Genomic DNA, 14,724 nt, shown 5'->3' with positions numbered 1-14,724 from the left:
ACATAATCAAGCATGGGAGCTTGTAACAGTCAGTGCTGTGAGATTGTGTAGCATCAAGCACAGCCTTGAGGAGTCACATTTGCTGACATTAAGTTGACTACAGCTTTATGGTCATTTTACACATGACAGCATGTCAGCTGTGTAAACCTCCCAGGAACAAGAGATTGCCTATGACTAGCTGCCATGAAATTGAAATGATTTGTCTGTGTCTGTGTGGAGTGGAAAATGTGGCAATTGTTTGCTAATCTTCTCAATTTCTCAAGCTTGTTTTCTAATCCAGTGTAATTTTGTAGTGAAGACAAAGCATTTATATGGTTCACAATGCAGGTGTGTGCCAACTCCTCCCTGCTCCATCAGTTCATTCCCTCAGACTGCCATCAGATTTAATGGGCTTCAACTTAAAGCAACCAGACCATGTTGTTTTTTCCTAACTTCAGAAAAATTTATATCAAGGGAAATCTGTGCCACTGTAGAGAGAAATGTTACTCAGGGTCACTTCAGGTAAAAGTAAGTGAGCCCTGACCGACTGGATTTCCACAAACGTGTTGTGGAATAAGGGACTAGTTAGTGTAGCAGAGGTATGGTCTGAGCTGATGGATTCCTGTGCTTTTGGTGTAAATGTATAGGTAATGATGGGCATGCTAGAGTGCACCTTGAGCATAGGCAAATTTATAAATGATTGCTGCTGTTGTCATTTTTCAGACTTAAAAACCCTACGATAAAGCCCATGATGTATTTAAATACAACAGGGTGATACCTTGAATATGGCTTTTTGAACATAATTCTACCCAAGATATCTATATTTTGCTTTAAATTAGGATTAAAAAAATGAGAATTATTCTGACGTCTTATTTTTCACCAAAAACTGGCAGCTCCCATATATTCCAAAATTGGACTGCTCCTTTATATTCCAGAACCTGACTGCTACATGTGTCGCAATCTAAATAGAAATGCTTTGTTTTTATTTTTTGTAGTATTTTATTTCATGTGACTTGAATTATACTAAAGATTGAGATAAACAGACATTATGCAACAACCCGTTTAGTAGAGAACATTTGATATGAAAAAGACTCCCACTGAAAAGCTGCTGGTGTCAAATAATCATTTCTTCTGCAGTTATTGACTTGCACCCATCCAAATGACAGGGGCTAGGCTGTCAACAGGGAACAACACTATTCCAACAAATGGTTGTGAAACCCTGCATGGTTGTTATCGCATCAAAACCTTTATGGAACTGTACACTTCTGGCTTCAGTGTTTTCTCTCACACATTCAGAAACAATAGAGGAGGAACTATCTGTGGTTATTAAGAAACAAGGCTACCTTTTACAGACAACCTTCCCCTAGATATAGTTGATCTTAAGCTGCGTATCTGAAGTTCTGGTGGACTTCGGGCTTGACATCATATGTTATGTTCAGAAGCTTTTTCATCATGCTCTCCTTGTTCTTCTGGTAGCTGCTGGTGAGGTTACGGATGGTTTCTGTTGTTTGCTCTTCTATTTGAGCGGAGAGGTTACCTTGGGAGCCCATTACCTGAAAAAGCAAAAGTCCTCTAAGCAAGGCAGACATTATGCATGACTGTGTTTATTGCACTTCTCTTTATTGTCTAGCATAAACATAATGCAAACACGTCACACTGTTTTCTAACAGTAAGGGTATGATCTAGGTTGAACCATACACATGAAAACAGAATTAAAGGCAACTCTTTCATATGCTCATTAGCAATAGGAATCTCCCATGTAATGCAAATTTCCCAGCTCCCTGTGGGAACAATGCTGTACGTGTTTTGTCTTTTAACCATTCATTTTATTCATTTTCTGTTTTAATGACTAGTCAACTAAGTTTCAGCACTCCTGTGCCTCATTTGGCCTCATTCAGAATGAATGCGAGCACAGCTAAGGAGCAAAACATGGGAAAGCCTTCCCGAAACTGCATTGTTAGAGTTTCAGAGTATTTGAAATGTCTTCAGCAGCTACCGATGTATAACCCTCAACAGGCCTCAGACAAGGTCTTTTAATGTTACATTTTCTTATCTGGCAAAGTACCAGACAGCTTCTGGCACAGTTAATATCAGGACGTTCGCTTAGAATTTAATTGACTCTCCGCTCGCTGAACATTTTAGCAAGGTTATGTTATAAACAGATGCACACGTTCCAAATCCGTGGCTTTGTTCCTCCTCCCCCACTGCCCCAACATCTCTCGCATTCTTCCCTTATGGAAAAGTCCTTCAGATACTGAGAGAGGATTTTGTTTTCAGCTGGAGAATTCCACGGGGAAGAGCGGAAGACATTTCTGCACACAGAGTAAGAAAGTAATAAATAACATATTCTCCTTGTTCCTGCCACAGTTCTCTGGGGCGGACTAGCAGCTGGACTAACCTGTGATGGTAGTAGGGGTACATAGAGGATGACCTCAAACAGGAGGAGTCATTAGTTGTATTTTCCATGTGACTTCTGCCCAACTTAGTACTTGAAAGAAGGAGAGGCAGCTGAACTATGATCTCCTTTTGCACAAATCACGCTTGCAATTATCTGTACCTGGCAACGTAGTAAGAAGTTTGTCTGCAGTCCAGATGTAAAACATTTTCTGATTTGGAAGAAATACAGGATGTAGACACAATTGTAAACACTGGGAAAAGAGTATCATTTTCTGTAGTAACTATTTTTAGTTGGCATTTTATTTTAGCTTTTAGACAAGTTGTAAGGGTCTCATGTGGGAAAGATTGTACAGCTTAAACCAGATTTATGAAGCTGATTTTTTCCACTGGGGAAAATAACTTTCTAGAGATCCCAGATGGTTGCATGTTATCCAGCTACTAAATATTTTTGCAAAACCTCAAGGAAAGGATTATAATAAGAAGAGCTTCTCTAAATCAGGAACCTGCTCTCCTGGTTTGTGCTCAATACTGATCTGAGATGGTTGATTCTTAATCCTATTTTTCATCTTTTATTTCCACTCCACTTCTGAATTCGTTCTCTTATCAGGATCCAGGCAATGTTCAGTTTAGTTTGTGCTTTCTTCTGACCTTTATAGTCTGTCCATCATTTTGCCCACGCTGGTTTTATGTTAGAGGCATTCCGAAGTTGCTAATGCATTACTCCGTTTCTGAAAGCACAGGTTTGGAGCCAGCGTTCACAATGCCGGAGTTCAGTGACCTCAGACCTGAGTGCAACACCACGAGCACTATGAAAACCAATTTGGGTTCTGAACTTCAATTTTGTATGTCTCTTTTGAAAAGTTGTTATTTCTGAAAACAAAGTCTTGCTGTTCGTCACTCTAACCTCATATTAATCATGACTTTTTTTTTGTCATTGTTCATTTTGAACTGGTGCCGAACATCTCATGGGACAGGAAAAATTACCCCAGTAAGGTCCAGCAACACACAGTAAGATGAGAAACAGCATTAAGTGAGACTGACCAAAAATTATATTAGTGTCTGCATACACGAGCCAGCAAACTGAGCTGGGTGTCAGACCTTCTTGGGTTACCTCCTCACTGCCTTATAAGTGCAGGTTAAACGTGATGACATTGCTCTGAGGTAGCTAAATGTTCAGCATAATGGGGCCAGGGAACTTGAAGCAGGGCTGCAGTGATCTTACACAGCATGCTCTCATTCGAGGAGCAATACTTGCTCTGGCCTGCTTGTGTAACATGCTCAGGTGTCGAACAATGGCCTCTGCTTGCAGCTTGAGTTTTTGTTTATGATGAAAATATTGAGTGCACCAAAACAAAGTTTTTTTTTCTCCTCTGCTGTGTATGTTAGACTAAACCAGGAAGTTCTGTTTGGTTGAGAAGTTTAAGACATTTAGATGCATTTTTACTTTGTTAGGATCAGTAAAAATCTGAAGTTGTTTGTATAAGACAACTCCACCTGGCCTGGCAGACTGGTAGTGTGTCTGGAGGCTGACAGTGCATACAGGAAACTTGGTGTGTATGTTCTAAAAATTATGATCTCTGCTGGGAAATGTATTATGTGAAATATGTCTGAAATAATATATTTATATGGCAGTTTTTATTTGACCTCCTTGGCTTTTTTGTTGTTACTGTTTTTGAACAGTTTTCTTTCCTTTGAACAAAACAAACAGGAAGGAAACAAGAAGAAAACCATGAGGAAAATTGCCAAGCAAAAAGAGAATAGTTTGTGAAATATTATGAAAATGGCAGAGATGACAGCAAAATGCCATAAATATATAAAACGAACTGCAATTCAGATATGGAAATATCCAGACAGTTGTTTCTAGGAAGATGAGAAAAACTCCAAAGCTTGGGTGATTTCAGTTCATCAAAGATGTACTGTTCTATGCAGTTAAAAAGCTCAAGTGGAACAGAGGGAGCTGATCTCTCCACAGAAGTGGAAGAGGGATTTTTAACTGGAACATCTACCTTATTTCAACCTCCAGTTTCGGGGCGGAAACGAGGTCTTTCTGGAACACTCCTTTAGGAGAACCTGAAAGTATTGTTGCTTAAGGGAGATAATGCTTTCCAAAGGGCAAATGTGAACTGTAATACAGAATCAGGACAATTTCAGTAGTTAAAATCCACAATATCAGGTACAAATGCATTCCAATCCTGTGAAAGAAGTCAAACTGAAGTATATGCACAACATAGGTGAGGCCCGTGTGACAGGTGTGTTTAATCAGCATGGCCAGGTTAGTTTATGAGTGTCCACATCCTGCTCTTTGACACAGTTTGGTTTACTGCAAAAGCCCGTACAGGTCTCACTTACGTTCGTTTGCTTGTTCCTGAATTCCTTCTCCCTCTGCAACCGGTAATGGTCTATCTCAGCTATGGCTTCTTCTTTGGCCTGCTTCAGTCTCTTTCCCTTTCCTAACAGAGGGAAGAAATGCAGATTTATGTCACAGTCGTCACATTATCCCAAAAGGTGCATCTCCCACCATAAGAGATATTTCACTTGGGTAGAAGTTTCCTGGACAAAGTTTTGAGCAAGGTGAGCAGCAGTGGCATTTGCATAGAATTGGTAGAAGAGCCGAATGGATTTAGTAGGGCTCTTTTAGAGTGAAAATACCTATCTTCTGAGATCAGCTCTCAACACGAAAGCACACATCAAAATGAAAATCTTGCTGGTTTGCTAACAACAGAAGTCCTTTTGCAACTACACGTTTTCTCATAACACAAATGACTTTTTTTTCATCACAGCTTTGTGTTTAAATAAATATCTATCTTCCCTTCATCAGCAATAGTAGCAGCCAGATAACAGATTTTAGTTGTCAGTGATTGGAAAAGACGTTATTTTGTGAGGTTTTTCTGCATCGATTGGCTGCCAGGATCCCTTCATCCCACACCAACTGGGTTCTGTTTAGAGCTGGCAGATTTCCAAAGTGCTGCAAGATACATCTTAACCATTACTAAACTGAGCTGCAATCTCCTGGCTCTGTCCTCTTTGCCCCCACCCTTTTTCCTGAACATCTGTTAAATGCAGAGGTGGGTGATTAAGAGAAAAAGGAAGCTGATAGAATTCTCTACAAATGTGCAGAAAACATCAAAGTTATTGTGAAGTCTTCCTTTCATTTTATTTTTAAATAGGATGATGAACTTAAAAATGGCATTTTAGGCAGTAGTGAAAACTAGACTTTTCCCCTTGGGAAGGCTTGTGTTTACAAGCTTAATTTGTTCTTAGGTAAATACTAAGGGTATGTGAAATGAAACCCATGTAAGTTATTGCAGGAGCAGGTAAAAGGCACGGCCTGGGTGTCACAGCAATGTTAGATCAAGGATGAAAGTAGAGGGATTGATGGGCATGTGATAAGTTTTTACACGAAGGAAGTACTGAGCATCTCATGACAATGCCATGGTTACACGTTGTGTGCATGCTTTGCATGTAGAAACTTGGAAAAGTTGTGGATCTTGACATGTTTCTGCTATGCTACTTTCTGCAGATCACTAACTGATAGGGCAGCAATCCTCTTTCATTGAAAGTTGATGCATTAAGTTTTAAGCTGCTGGCACTGATGCTGATTTGTTGTTTTTATTTTTTTTATTTCTTTGGTCTCTTTCTCCTATATATCTAGAATGTAAGGGGTGGGAGAGGATACTCCTGCTCAACTGGATAAGAAATCCCTTGTTTACTTGCATAAATGAGGATAATGCAAAACTGGACAACTGAACATGTTTGCTTAATCTGATGCATGAAATGCCCTTTCATTAATTTGCTGTGGCCACCTACTTGATGTCACTGAGAAATATCAATACTTTCAGAAAGCTTTTAGTTTGTTTTTAAATCTTCAAATGCAAGTACACTGAAAACAGTATCTTTTTGGAAAGCCTGAAGAACATTCCTGAACTAAGCTGGGGAGCTGTGCATTCCAATTTCAGACCTGTTTTTTCCAGGTGGCTCTGTCAGATTGGCTGCACCTGTGCTGGGCTTCTGAAGCCTTATCAGGTGTGACATGTAGCAATCTGTCAACTGGGCAGGGCACAACAGAGCCGAATGTGAGAGGAAGGCCATTGTTTTTGGTATGTTTCTGACTGGGCAAAATTCCCGATCCAGTGGTAAAGTATTTGCTCAGCTGGTGGCCCCTTCAGAAGCTTTATCTGCAGGACAGTGAGCAGGAGCAGAGATTTGCCTGAAACATGGATTTCTTTTTGAAGTTCTGGTTCTCAAACCATTGGATTTCATGGACGGACTTGTTGTGGGTAACACAGAGAGGTGAGGTTTTACAGCAAGAAGGAAAATGGTGGGGAGCTCCACAGCTTTACGGCCTTTCAGTTCATCAGTGGTGTACTCACCTGTGCAGGCTATTACTCATCTCAGAGTTCTCCTGCCATGAAAGTAATATAGTTTGTATAGAGGAATAATGATGTATTTTAATTCCCAAAAGTTTAAATTTACTTGACAGGAGCTGATACCTTCAGCTTCTGTGTCACTGTGTCATGGAGTGTTGGGATCATTAACTGACAGACTCATGTAAAAGCCTGATATCAATCTGGAGAACAAAATTTGGGACCAGATGAGAACTGTGTTTTCAAATTGCTCTTCCTCTCATCTCCAAATTTAGAGCTGTTCAGCTTAATATAGAGGTTTTCCTTTAGAAATGGCACTGGGAGGAGATTCTCTGGAACTGTGATCAGAGGGAGTGACTAAAACGAAGCTCTGCCAATTTCACCAGCTGAAGAATTGGATCTCTATAGTAAATTAAATTATTTCAAAAATGGTGGGATTTTAATTTCAAATTCCATCTGGGGGGCCATCTGTACTAAATATGTTGCATATTTGGCCACGAGGTAGATAAATGAATCCATTTAAAATGCATACAATAGAAAGAGACGCTAACTATAGAAGTGCAGTTCATCCACCTCTCACAATGCAGCTGGGGAACCAAAAAGTGAATATATACATACATGTCGGTTCCTGACACACAATAAGCACAATACATAGGGTGTCAGTGGAGACTGATAGCCACTGTTTTTTTTTGTTTTCTTTTTTTCATGTTGCCTTTAGGATTGGCACAGCAGGAACCTGCTGCTTCCTATTTAATTAAGTGGAAAAGCTGTGAGTAAATTACTGCTAGTTCGAGAATGTTGTGGACAGAAGCAGCAACTGCCAACATATGCGATAGTGCATATGCTGCACCTGATTAAGTTAAGCAGAAACTAGAGCTTAACCTGCTGTTTCACTAGAGGCAAACCAAAATTAATTAATCGGTCTGTTATTAACCATTTGTCTGCTACCTTAGATGTACAATAAAGAATTGCCTTTTCCAGGTCTTACTGGACTTCTAGATGGGATTCTCTATCATACAGCTGAGCTAATATTAAACCTTATGTCCTCATGGGTGGCAGAGCACAGCAATTAAGCCAAGATCATGCATAAAGTGGGCTAGAGAAAGAGGAAGGATGGGCGAGCCAACCTGTCTTTCATAGATTTACCCCAGGATTGAAAAGGTGAGGTGCAGAAAGCTCTGAGTTTGAAGAGACCTTTGTCCCAAGGGACATACAGTGAGGGCCAGGTCTGCTGCTGCCTGTTTGTCCTTCCTTCTTTCTCATCCTTCAGGACAGGGAGCAGCAATGGAGCAGAGCTGTCCTGGCTCCATTTCCCACTATGCCCTGGATATGGTACCTGAGGGAGAGGAGGGAGAATCAGCAGGCTCCAAGCTTCATGTTAAATCACACTAATCTTAACCAGCTTTCTGTAGCAAGTCAGCCCTGTATTAGATATTCTCTTACACAATCCATGGGAAGGAACTAGTAGCATAAAGAAAGGTTATGCCCTTCTTTATAGGTATTGCCACAATGTTAATGAAATAACTCTGGTTAAATTTGGAGCAACCAGAGTGATTTATTTATTTATTCAAGCATCTTGCAAGAGAAAGGCAGTAGGAATTAAATCTTTCTGAAAATTTTAGGTTCTAATTTGCTTAAACACTGTTATCTTGCTTCCCCAGAATTGACTTGCTAAAATCATCTTTCTGTTTTCAAACAGATCATCTGGGCTTCTAGCTAAATTTCTGCACAGAAATGTCAAATGAATAAGCTGCCAAAAATTAATGACGTTTTCTTTATATAAGACTGTTTCTGTCGTTTTCTGCTTTGTTTTTTGTCTGCTAAATGGGATTTAGGAATGCTCATTTTTAAAGACTATTTTGCAGTTACAATAAAATGCAGTAAAACCAGCTGATCAGTGTATATATAGCTTTTTGCTAGTTAAAATATGTTGTGGGTATTGTCCAAGTGAGCATGATGGATGTAATTGATATCATTCTTCTTAAGTGTTATGTTAATATTTGTGGGTTTTTTTAACATGATTTCTTGAAAAGTTTCATATAGGCTTCCATTGTATTGGAAACTAGAAATTCAAGCTAAGACATAAAAATCTATAGGAATCCAAGTTTTGCTAAATCCAGTGTACGTGACACATTATTTTCCCTTCTTTTAGCCAAAAGGGTTTTCAGAAATTGACATTTTGGTTCTGTGATAAGTTATTTCAGGGATACAATTTATGCTTAAGGAAAAAACAATAGACAAGGCAGCGCAGTGTACAAAAGGATAGAGAACAGCAAGCTCTTTTTTGTTCACAATTAATGGATTGGATGGTTTCAGCCTTGCATATGTGTATTTACCAATTGACTGTTAATAAATTGTCAGGTATAAATGACATCAGTTGATGATATGGCCAAGGATGTGATATGGAAGGTGAGATAAAGGATATTGAGCAAGAAGAGCTTCGATGCTACACTTTTACTTTGCTTTGTGACTGTAATTGTATTTATTGGTGAGCTTCAGTGGTCCAAGTAGATTTTGCATTACAAACAGCTGCACGTATTTCAGTAACAGTCAGGGCCATTACCTGCTTATGTATGATTCTCTGTGTGTCCATTCTACATTTTGTTCTGATTATGTGAGTTTCAGCAGTAAACATGACAGTTTTGCAGAAGCGTACTTTCGGTAATTGCATTTCCTTGAAAATGACTTGCATTTGTGACCTTCGAGCAGCCAGCCTTTCCGTCTTCTCACATTACAGCATAAATAGGATAATCTGGTTTACTCAACCCGTGGTGTTGTGCAAAGACTTTGCAGTGACAAGGAAGTCATATTTAGGGTTCAGCAGGGGCAGGGCTGCTTGGCACGGGCAGAACAGGTTCAGCACTCTCAACCAGAGCTTTGAGATGCCCGGCCAAGAGCAGCAGCTGCTGATCCCAGCTGGTCTGAGGTGGACCAGGGCTGGTGCTTCTGAGGTGAGGAAGAACACCCTCACCTTGCTTCTCCGAACGGTGTGTTCAGGTTAACTGGTTGCACTTCAATATGTTAATTCTGTTTGATGTTCCTTGTATTTTAGTCTCACTCAGAGGCAGACTTTGCAGTCATTAATGTTGATTCAACTGCTGAATCACTCTGGGAACAAGACTGCTGAAATAATTCTCGTTTGGCACAACAGGATTTGGCAGTAGGAAAACCTCTTCAGTCCCTGGCTGAAGTTATTTAGGCCATTCCTGGTTTACTTAGGCATGCAAAAGTGGCACAGTGACATTGCCATGAAAACCTGAAGTGAAGGACAGCAAGGAGAATTTGTGCTAGCAACAGCAAGAGCGTGAGAGTGGAGATGAGTTACAGAGAAGGAAGTCATACTGATGAAATATTTGTATTCTGTTTTTACTGAAAACAAAACTTCTACAGCTTGTTTGCTGTAGCTGCTGAATAACTCTTCCCTCAGCACTGCAGAACTGGTAGGCATGGGCAGGGGTTGAACTCAGACTCAGAGGGATTTGGAAGGAAGCTTATCTAGAAGAAGCTCCATGTTTATCATGAGTGCTGTGCGTGGGGCTGGGTTGCTGACAGAGGAGTGTACTTGTAGGCAGAATGGAGTAAACCCAGCTTGGCTTATATCTGGACTCAGCAAGATGCTCATTTTGGTCATTACTTGAATGCTATAATGATACTTTTTATTTTGGAGACTTCTTAACTTACAGAGCTTCTTTTAAACTGGGTGTTTCAGAAAAAGCCAAATTGCCTTTTTTTGTTGTTTAAAAAAAACCTCACACAAACACACAAAAATGTAAGTGATGTCAAGCTGTCACAGCTAAAGGACTGAGTCTGCAATTGGTGTTCAGACCTTACTCATTCCCTGCATGTGAAGTTGTGCCCTTACAGATCACCCAGTTTTTTTGCCCTGGGGAACCAGGCATGTCCTCTGCCCTGCATCAGAAGGGGAGCAAATCTCATTGAAAGCACCTCAGCTGGCTGTAGAAAGGTTGAATTTCTACCTAATTATTCCTGGACTTCAAGTTTGGAATAGCAACCCCAAACACCCTTCTGGTGAGCCCTTTTTTTTTTTTTTTTTTTTTTTTTTTTTTTTTGAAGATGGGAGAATGCTGTTGCTTCTGCATGGCTGCAAGGCATGGGCAGCAGCTGGATGCTCAGGGAAGGGACAAGACTTTTCCACTTCTCTGCTGTACAAATTAGCACATCACACAATGACGCTGATTGATATGTAGAGGGAATATACATATTACATAGACTATTTTTCTTTAGCTTCTATTTTTTCTTGGAAAACAAAATGCTTTATCACACTATCTTGCTGCACATGGCATCAATCTTCACTGGAAGAGGTTGTCCAGAGAGGCTGTGAATGCCCTCTCCCTGCAGGTGTCCAAGGCCAGGCTGCACAGGGCCTTTGAGCAACCTGGTCTTGTGGGAGGTGTCCTGGTCTATAGCAGGGGGTTGGAACTAGATGATCTTAAAAGCCCCTTCCAACCCAAACCATTCTATGATCTTCACCCATTTTACCTCAGTGCTGCAGGATGCCATTAAGCTTCCTGTTTCTAAGTCAAGATTGTTATGTGAAATAGCATTCATCTGTCATGGCCAATGCAAGTTTGTGACTCATGTAGTTGGAACCTACGTTCAGGAAACCGTGGCCACAGTATTTTGTGTTAAAATCAATAGGAGATGAATACAGAAAATGATGGATGGAATGGTATTCTTGCTTTCATGATTACTACTTTTACTGGAATTATTAAAGTTTCAACTTTTTTTTATAAGTTGAGATATTGCTTTTATTTTCTTGTTATTTTGTTGCTTGTATTTGATTAGAATATAAAGGTTTGAATTTATTCTTGGATACCGATTATGCACACTTATACAAGATATGCTTATACTAAACAGAATGTTTGATCACTTGCTGGTAGCTCGTAATAAGACCTTATAAGAAACGGTCTCAGTTCTTGTTATTGTACTGGGGCTTTGATTATTTCCATCCCAATTTATTGTCAAATACTTTTTGACACCCAGTTGAGATTAAAAGGCAAGGTGCTTGTTTTCACAAGTAAAGAGGAACACTAAAAATGTGTGTAAAGCAAAATACATGGTCTAGAGTCTCATTCTCTGGAGCTGGCCACCAGAGGCATGTAGGCTTCTAGTTTAAATACCTAAAGAAGGAATGACCTTATTGGCATAGAGAAAAAACAAGAATAAATCTAGTTGACAGGATGAATATAACAAAGAAAGCCTTGTTTAATGTAAAGAGGCACACACACACACGCACACACACACAAGCACATGTGTGCACAGAATTTAAGCCAAGTATGCATCTGGGTAAATGCCTGCTGCAGTAAAGGCATGGCACTAGTGCAAGTGAAAGGGAAGTGGCACATAGGAAAGAATAGGTGCACATCTGCAATGTGTGCAGATGAAATAATTTTTTTCCTTGAGCCACTATATTTCTGAAAAGCTTACAGTAGAAAAAGAGAGTAAAACCAGGCCACATGCTTACTCTTTTTGGCTTCCTCAAGCTTGTCCTTGGCACGTTTTTCTGCCTGCAAAAGCTGCTGGATTCCTTGGGACTGGCTGGTCATGCTGGTGGCTGAGGCTGATGTACTTCTACAGGGCTCAGGGCTCGGAGGGAGCTTTATACAGCTGCCAGGCCCTTCCCTGTGCTTTTTTCTGTCTGTCAGTTATTACAACAGCCTTCCAGATTACACCAAACCAGCCTGCTCTGTCCGGATTACTTCTGCTATAAAAGGCTGCTGGTGTAATTGGAGAAACAGCAACTAGATTTACAAGGAACTTCCCTCCTCCTTAGTATCACCAAAGTATCTGGTTCATGCTCTAGGAAAAGAGGAGAAAAGCACTCCAAGTAGCCTGTGATTGTATTTTTTTTTTTTAATCTTCTGATTAAAGTGGAATTTAGTTGAAGTGGAATATAGTTAAACCTGGTGAGAGGAACTAAGGAGAAAAATAATTTTGGCTCCTGAAATTTGCTTTCAATAAAACTTCCCATGAATGTAAAGAATCAGACTTGGGCAGTACGTAAATAGCTTTGATTGAATTGGTTGTAGGCTTCTGTTTCATGCTGCTTCCTGAAGGTAGTCTCTTTTTTTCTTTTTTTTTTCTTAAAACAAAACGTTCATAGGAAATGAGCTCATCAAGGACTGTGGGTTAAATAGGCATGTGCTGGGTAGGTATGCTTTCCCGGGGAGCTGAGTGCCATGCTGGTGGGTGGCTGTGGGCTCTGGGAAGGTAGCTGCTGGTCCATGTATTTCCCTTTCAAGCTGTACGAACACACAGAGCAGTCAAGCAGGTGGGAGCCTGGCTGTAGTGCACATCTGTTCCCTGTGGAGGGAAGGTGACTTGTGTGCTGCTGCACAAATATTTTAAATAAGAATTCAAGATATATTAAAACAGAATCGAATCTTGCTCTTAAAGGTACTTCATGCATTGCACGGGAGAGGAGCGCATCAAGATTTGTAATGGAGATCTGTGACGACCTTGTTGCTCACTTCATGCATTCTGGTTTTTGTGAGGAAATTGTTTGAAGGCTTTTTCTTCCCAAGTGGTTGTAGGTTTGTGGGAAAATGGAGGGAGAAGCCTCTTGCCCTGTTACTGCCTTCAGCTGCGCTCTGAATGATGGTAGCATTGAGAAAAGGAAGTTTTTTGCTTTTTGATTTGTGACCCAGGCTCTCTCTGGGAAGGTCTGAGCACTTACGTACTCCTTACGGTTTGTTAACAACCTTCATCCAGAAACCACGTGAGATGTCTGCCCAGCTCTAGTGCTGACATCAGAGATCGGCTCTCTATGCAAGGGAACAGATATGGCACTATTTTTAGAAGATTTTAATGCGTATCCTTGAAGCTTGCTTTATTCAGAAATAAAAAAGGAAGTGGTAATCAGTTGTACAGAAAATGTGCAAGCTGCAGCGCTGGGAAGCCCGTTGTGCTTCTGGAGCTCAGCTCCAAGTAATCTGACCAGCAAAGAAAAGCAGAAGTGGAAAATGAAAGTATTAGGGAAAAAAAATGGTTAACGTGGGATGAGAAACTTGGGTGCAGAACTTGAAAGCAGCAGTTACTTAAAAATTAAGTGGGAAGCAGAGATGTTGCCAGGCTTTTCTCAGACATCAAAAGTGTATTCAAGGCAAAGGGTCTTGTCAAGCAAATCTCTGTGCTACAAGAAATGAAACAAAGCTGCTACCAAACTAGGCTGTTTCACAGCTTCTGGAATTAACTAAAAGAGCCAGCAGTGAGCTACTTCTGTTTCTCTGAGAAGTTCTCAACGCTGTATTTGTGTTACGTGGACCTCAGTAATGGTCTACATACTGGTATTTAAAGTCTGTTGATTTTAATATTTCACAGAAAACAGTTACATATGATGAATTTTTATAGGAAAAATTTCCAACTTTGAACTGGTTACCAAGCTCTTCCATCATTTAAAAATGCATGCATTTCTAAAGCAGGCCGTTTGGGCTGCAAATGTCACATTCACATATTTTAATGCTCATTCTAAATTTAAAAAAAATCTTAGTAATTTGTCCTACAGTTAGTTTTTGTATGTCCAAGTATGTGGATGAGAAGACAGCATTCCTGACAGAGCAGGTACTGGGATGTCTCCCCCGGGGGGAAGTTTTGACTGATGCTTATATGCAATTTGTTGGGCTCCACACACACTGCCACCTAGTACTCATTTTGAAGCTCGTCTGGTGATGATGACAGACTATTTTGACATGGCACCTTATGCGTATGCCACTTCATGGACAATTCATTAAAATAATGTAGGGTGAGCCACTGACTGACCAGACTCCTACTTCATCACCCAGACAAATAAGTAACTTTTCTGTGCTGTAGTCACAGGCCTCTTTTTTCTTTTTTTTCTTTTTTCTTTTTTTTCTCAAGTCAGGTCCAGACTCATTTAATTAGAGAAGAGAAGCTGATGTGATGACTGATGATGTGGGCAAAGGTGTTATGAGAGGGAGCAAAGGCAGAGAGGCTTCTTTCAAAG

General features: G+C 40.3%; 1 protein-coding gene across 1 annotated transcript; it reads right to left on the bottom strand.

The window, feature by feature from the left end:
• Window positions 1–1,358: 1,358 nt before the first annotated feature.
• Window positions 1,359–12,307, bottom strand: ATP6V1G3 (ATPase H+ transporting V1 subunit G3; the record flags this gene model as incomplete). Its single annotated transcript, XM_079536514.1, has 3 exons — window positions 1,359–1,532; window positions 4,726–4,826; window positions 12,226–12,307. The coding sequence occupies 3 exons, from the start codon at window positions 12,305–12,307 to the stop codon at window positions 1,359–1,361; spliced, it is 357 nt and encodes a 118-aa protein (XP_079392640.1).
• Window positions 12,308–14,724: the final 2,417 nt, after the last annotated feature.

This window comes from Tetrao urogallus (genome assembly GCF_951394365.1).
Source record: "Tetrao urogallus genome assembly, chromosome: 5".
Classification (NCBI taxonomy): domain Eukaryota; kingdom Metazoa; phylum Chordata; class Aves; order Galliformes; family Phasianidae; genus Tetrao; species Tetrao urogallus.
The sequence above is the reverse complement of the archived record's forward strand: the minus strand, read 5'-3'. Positions and strand labels throughout refer to the sequence as shown.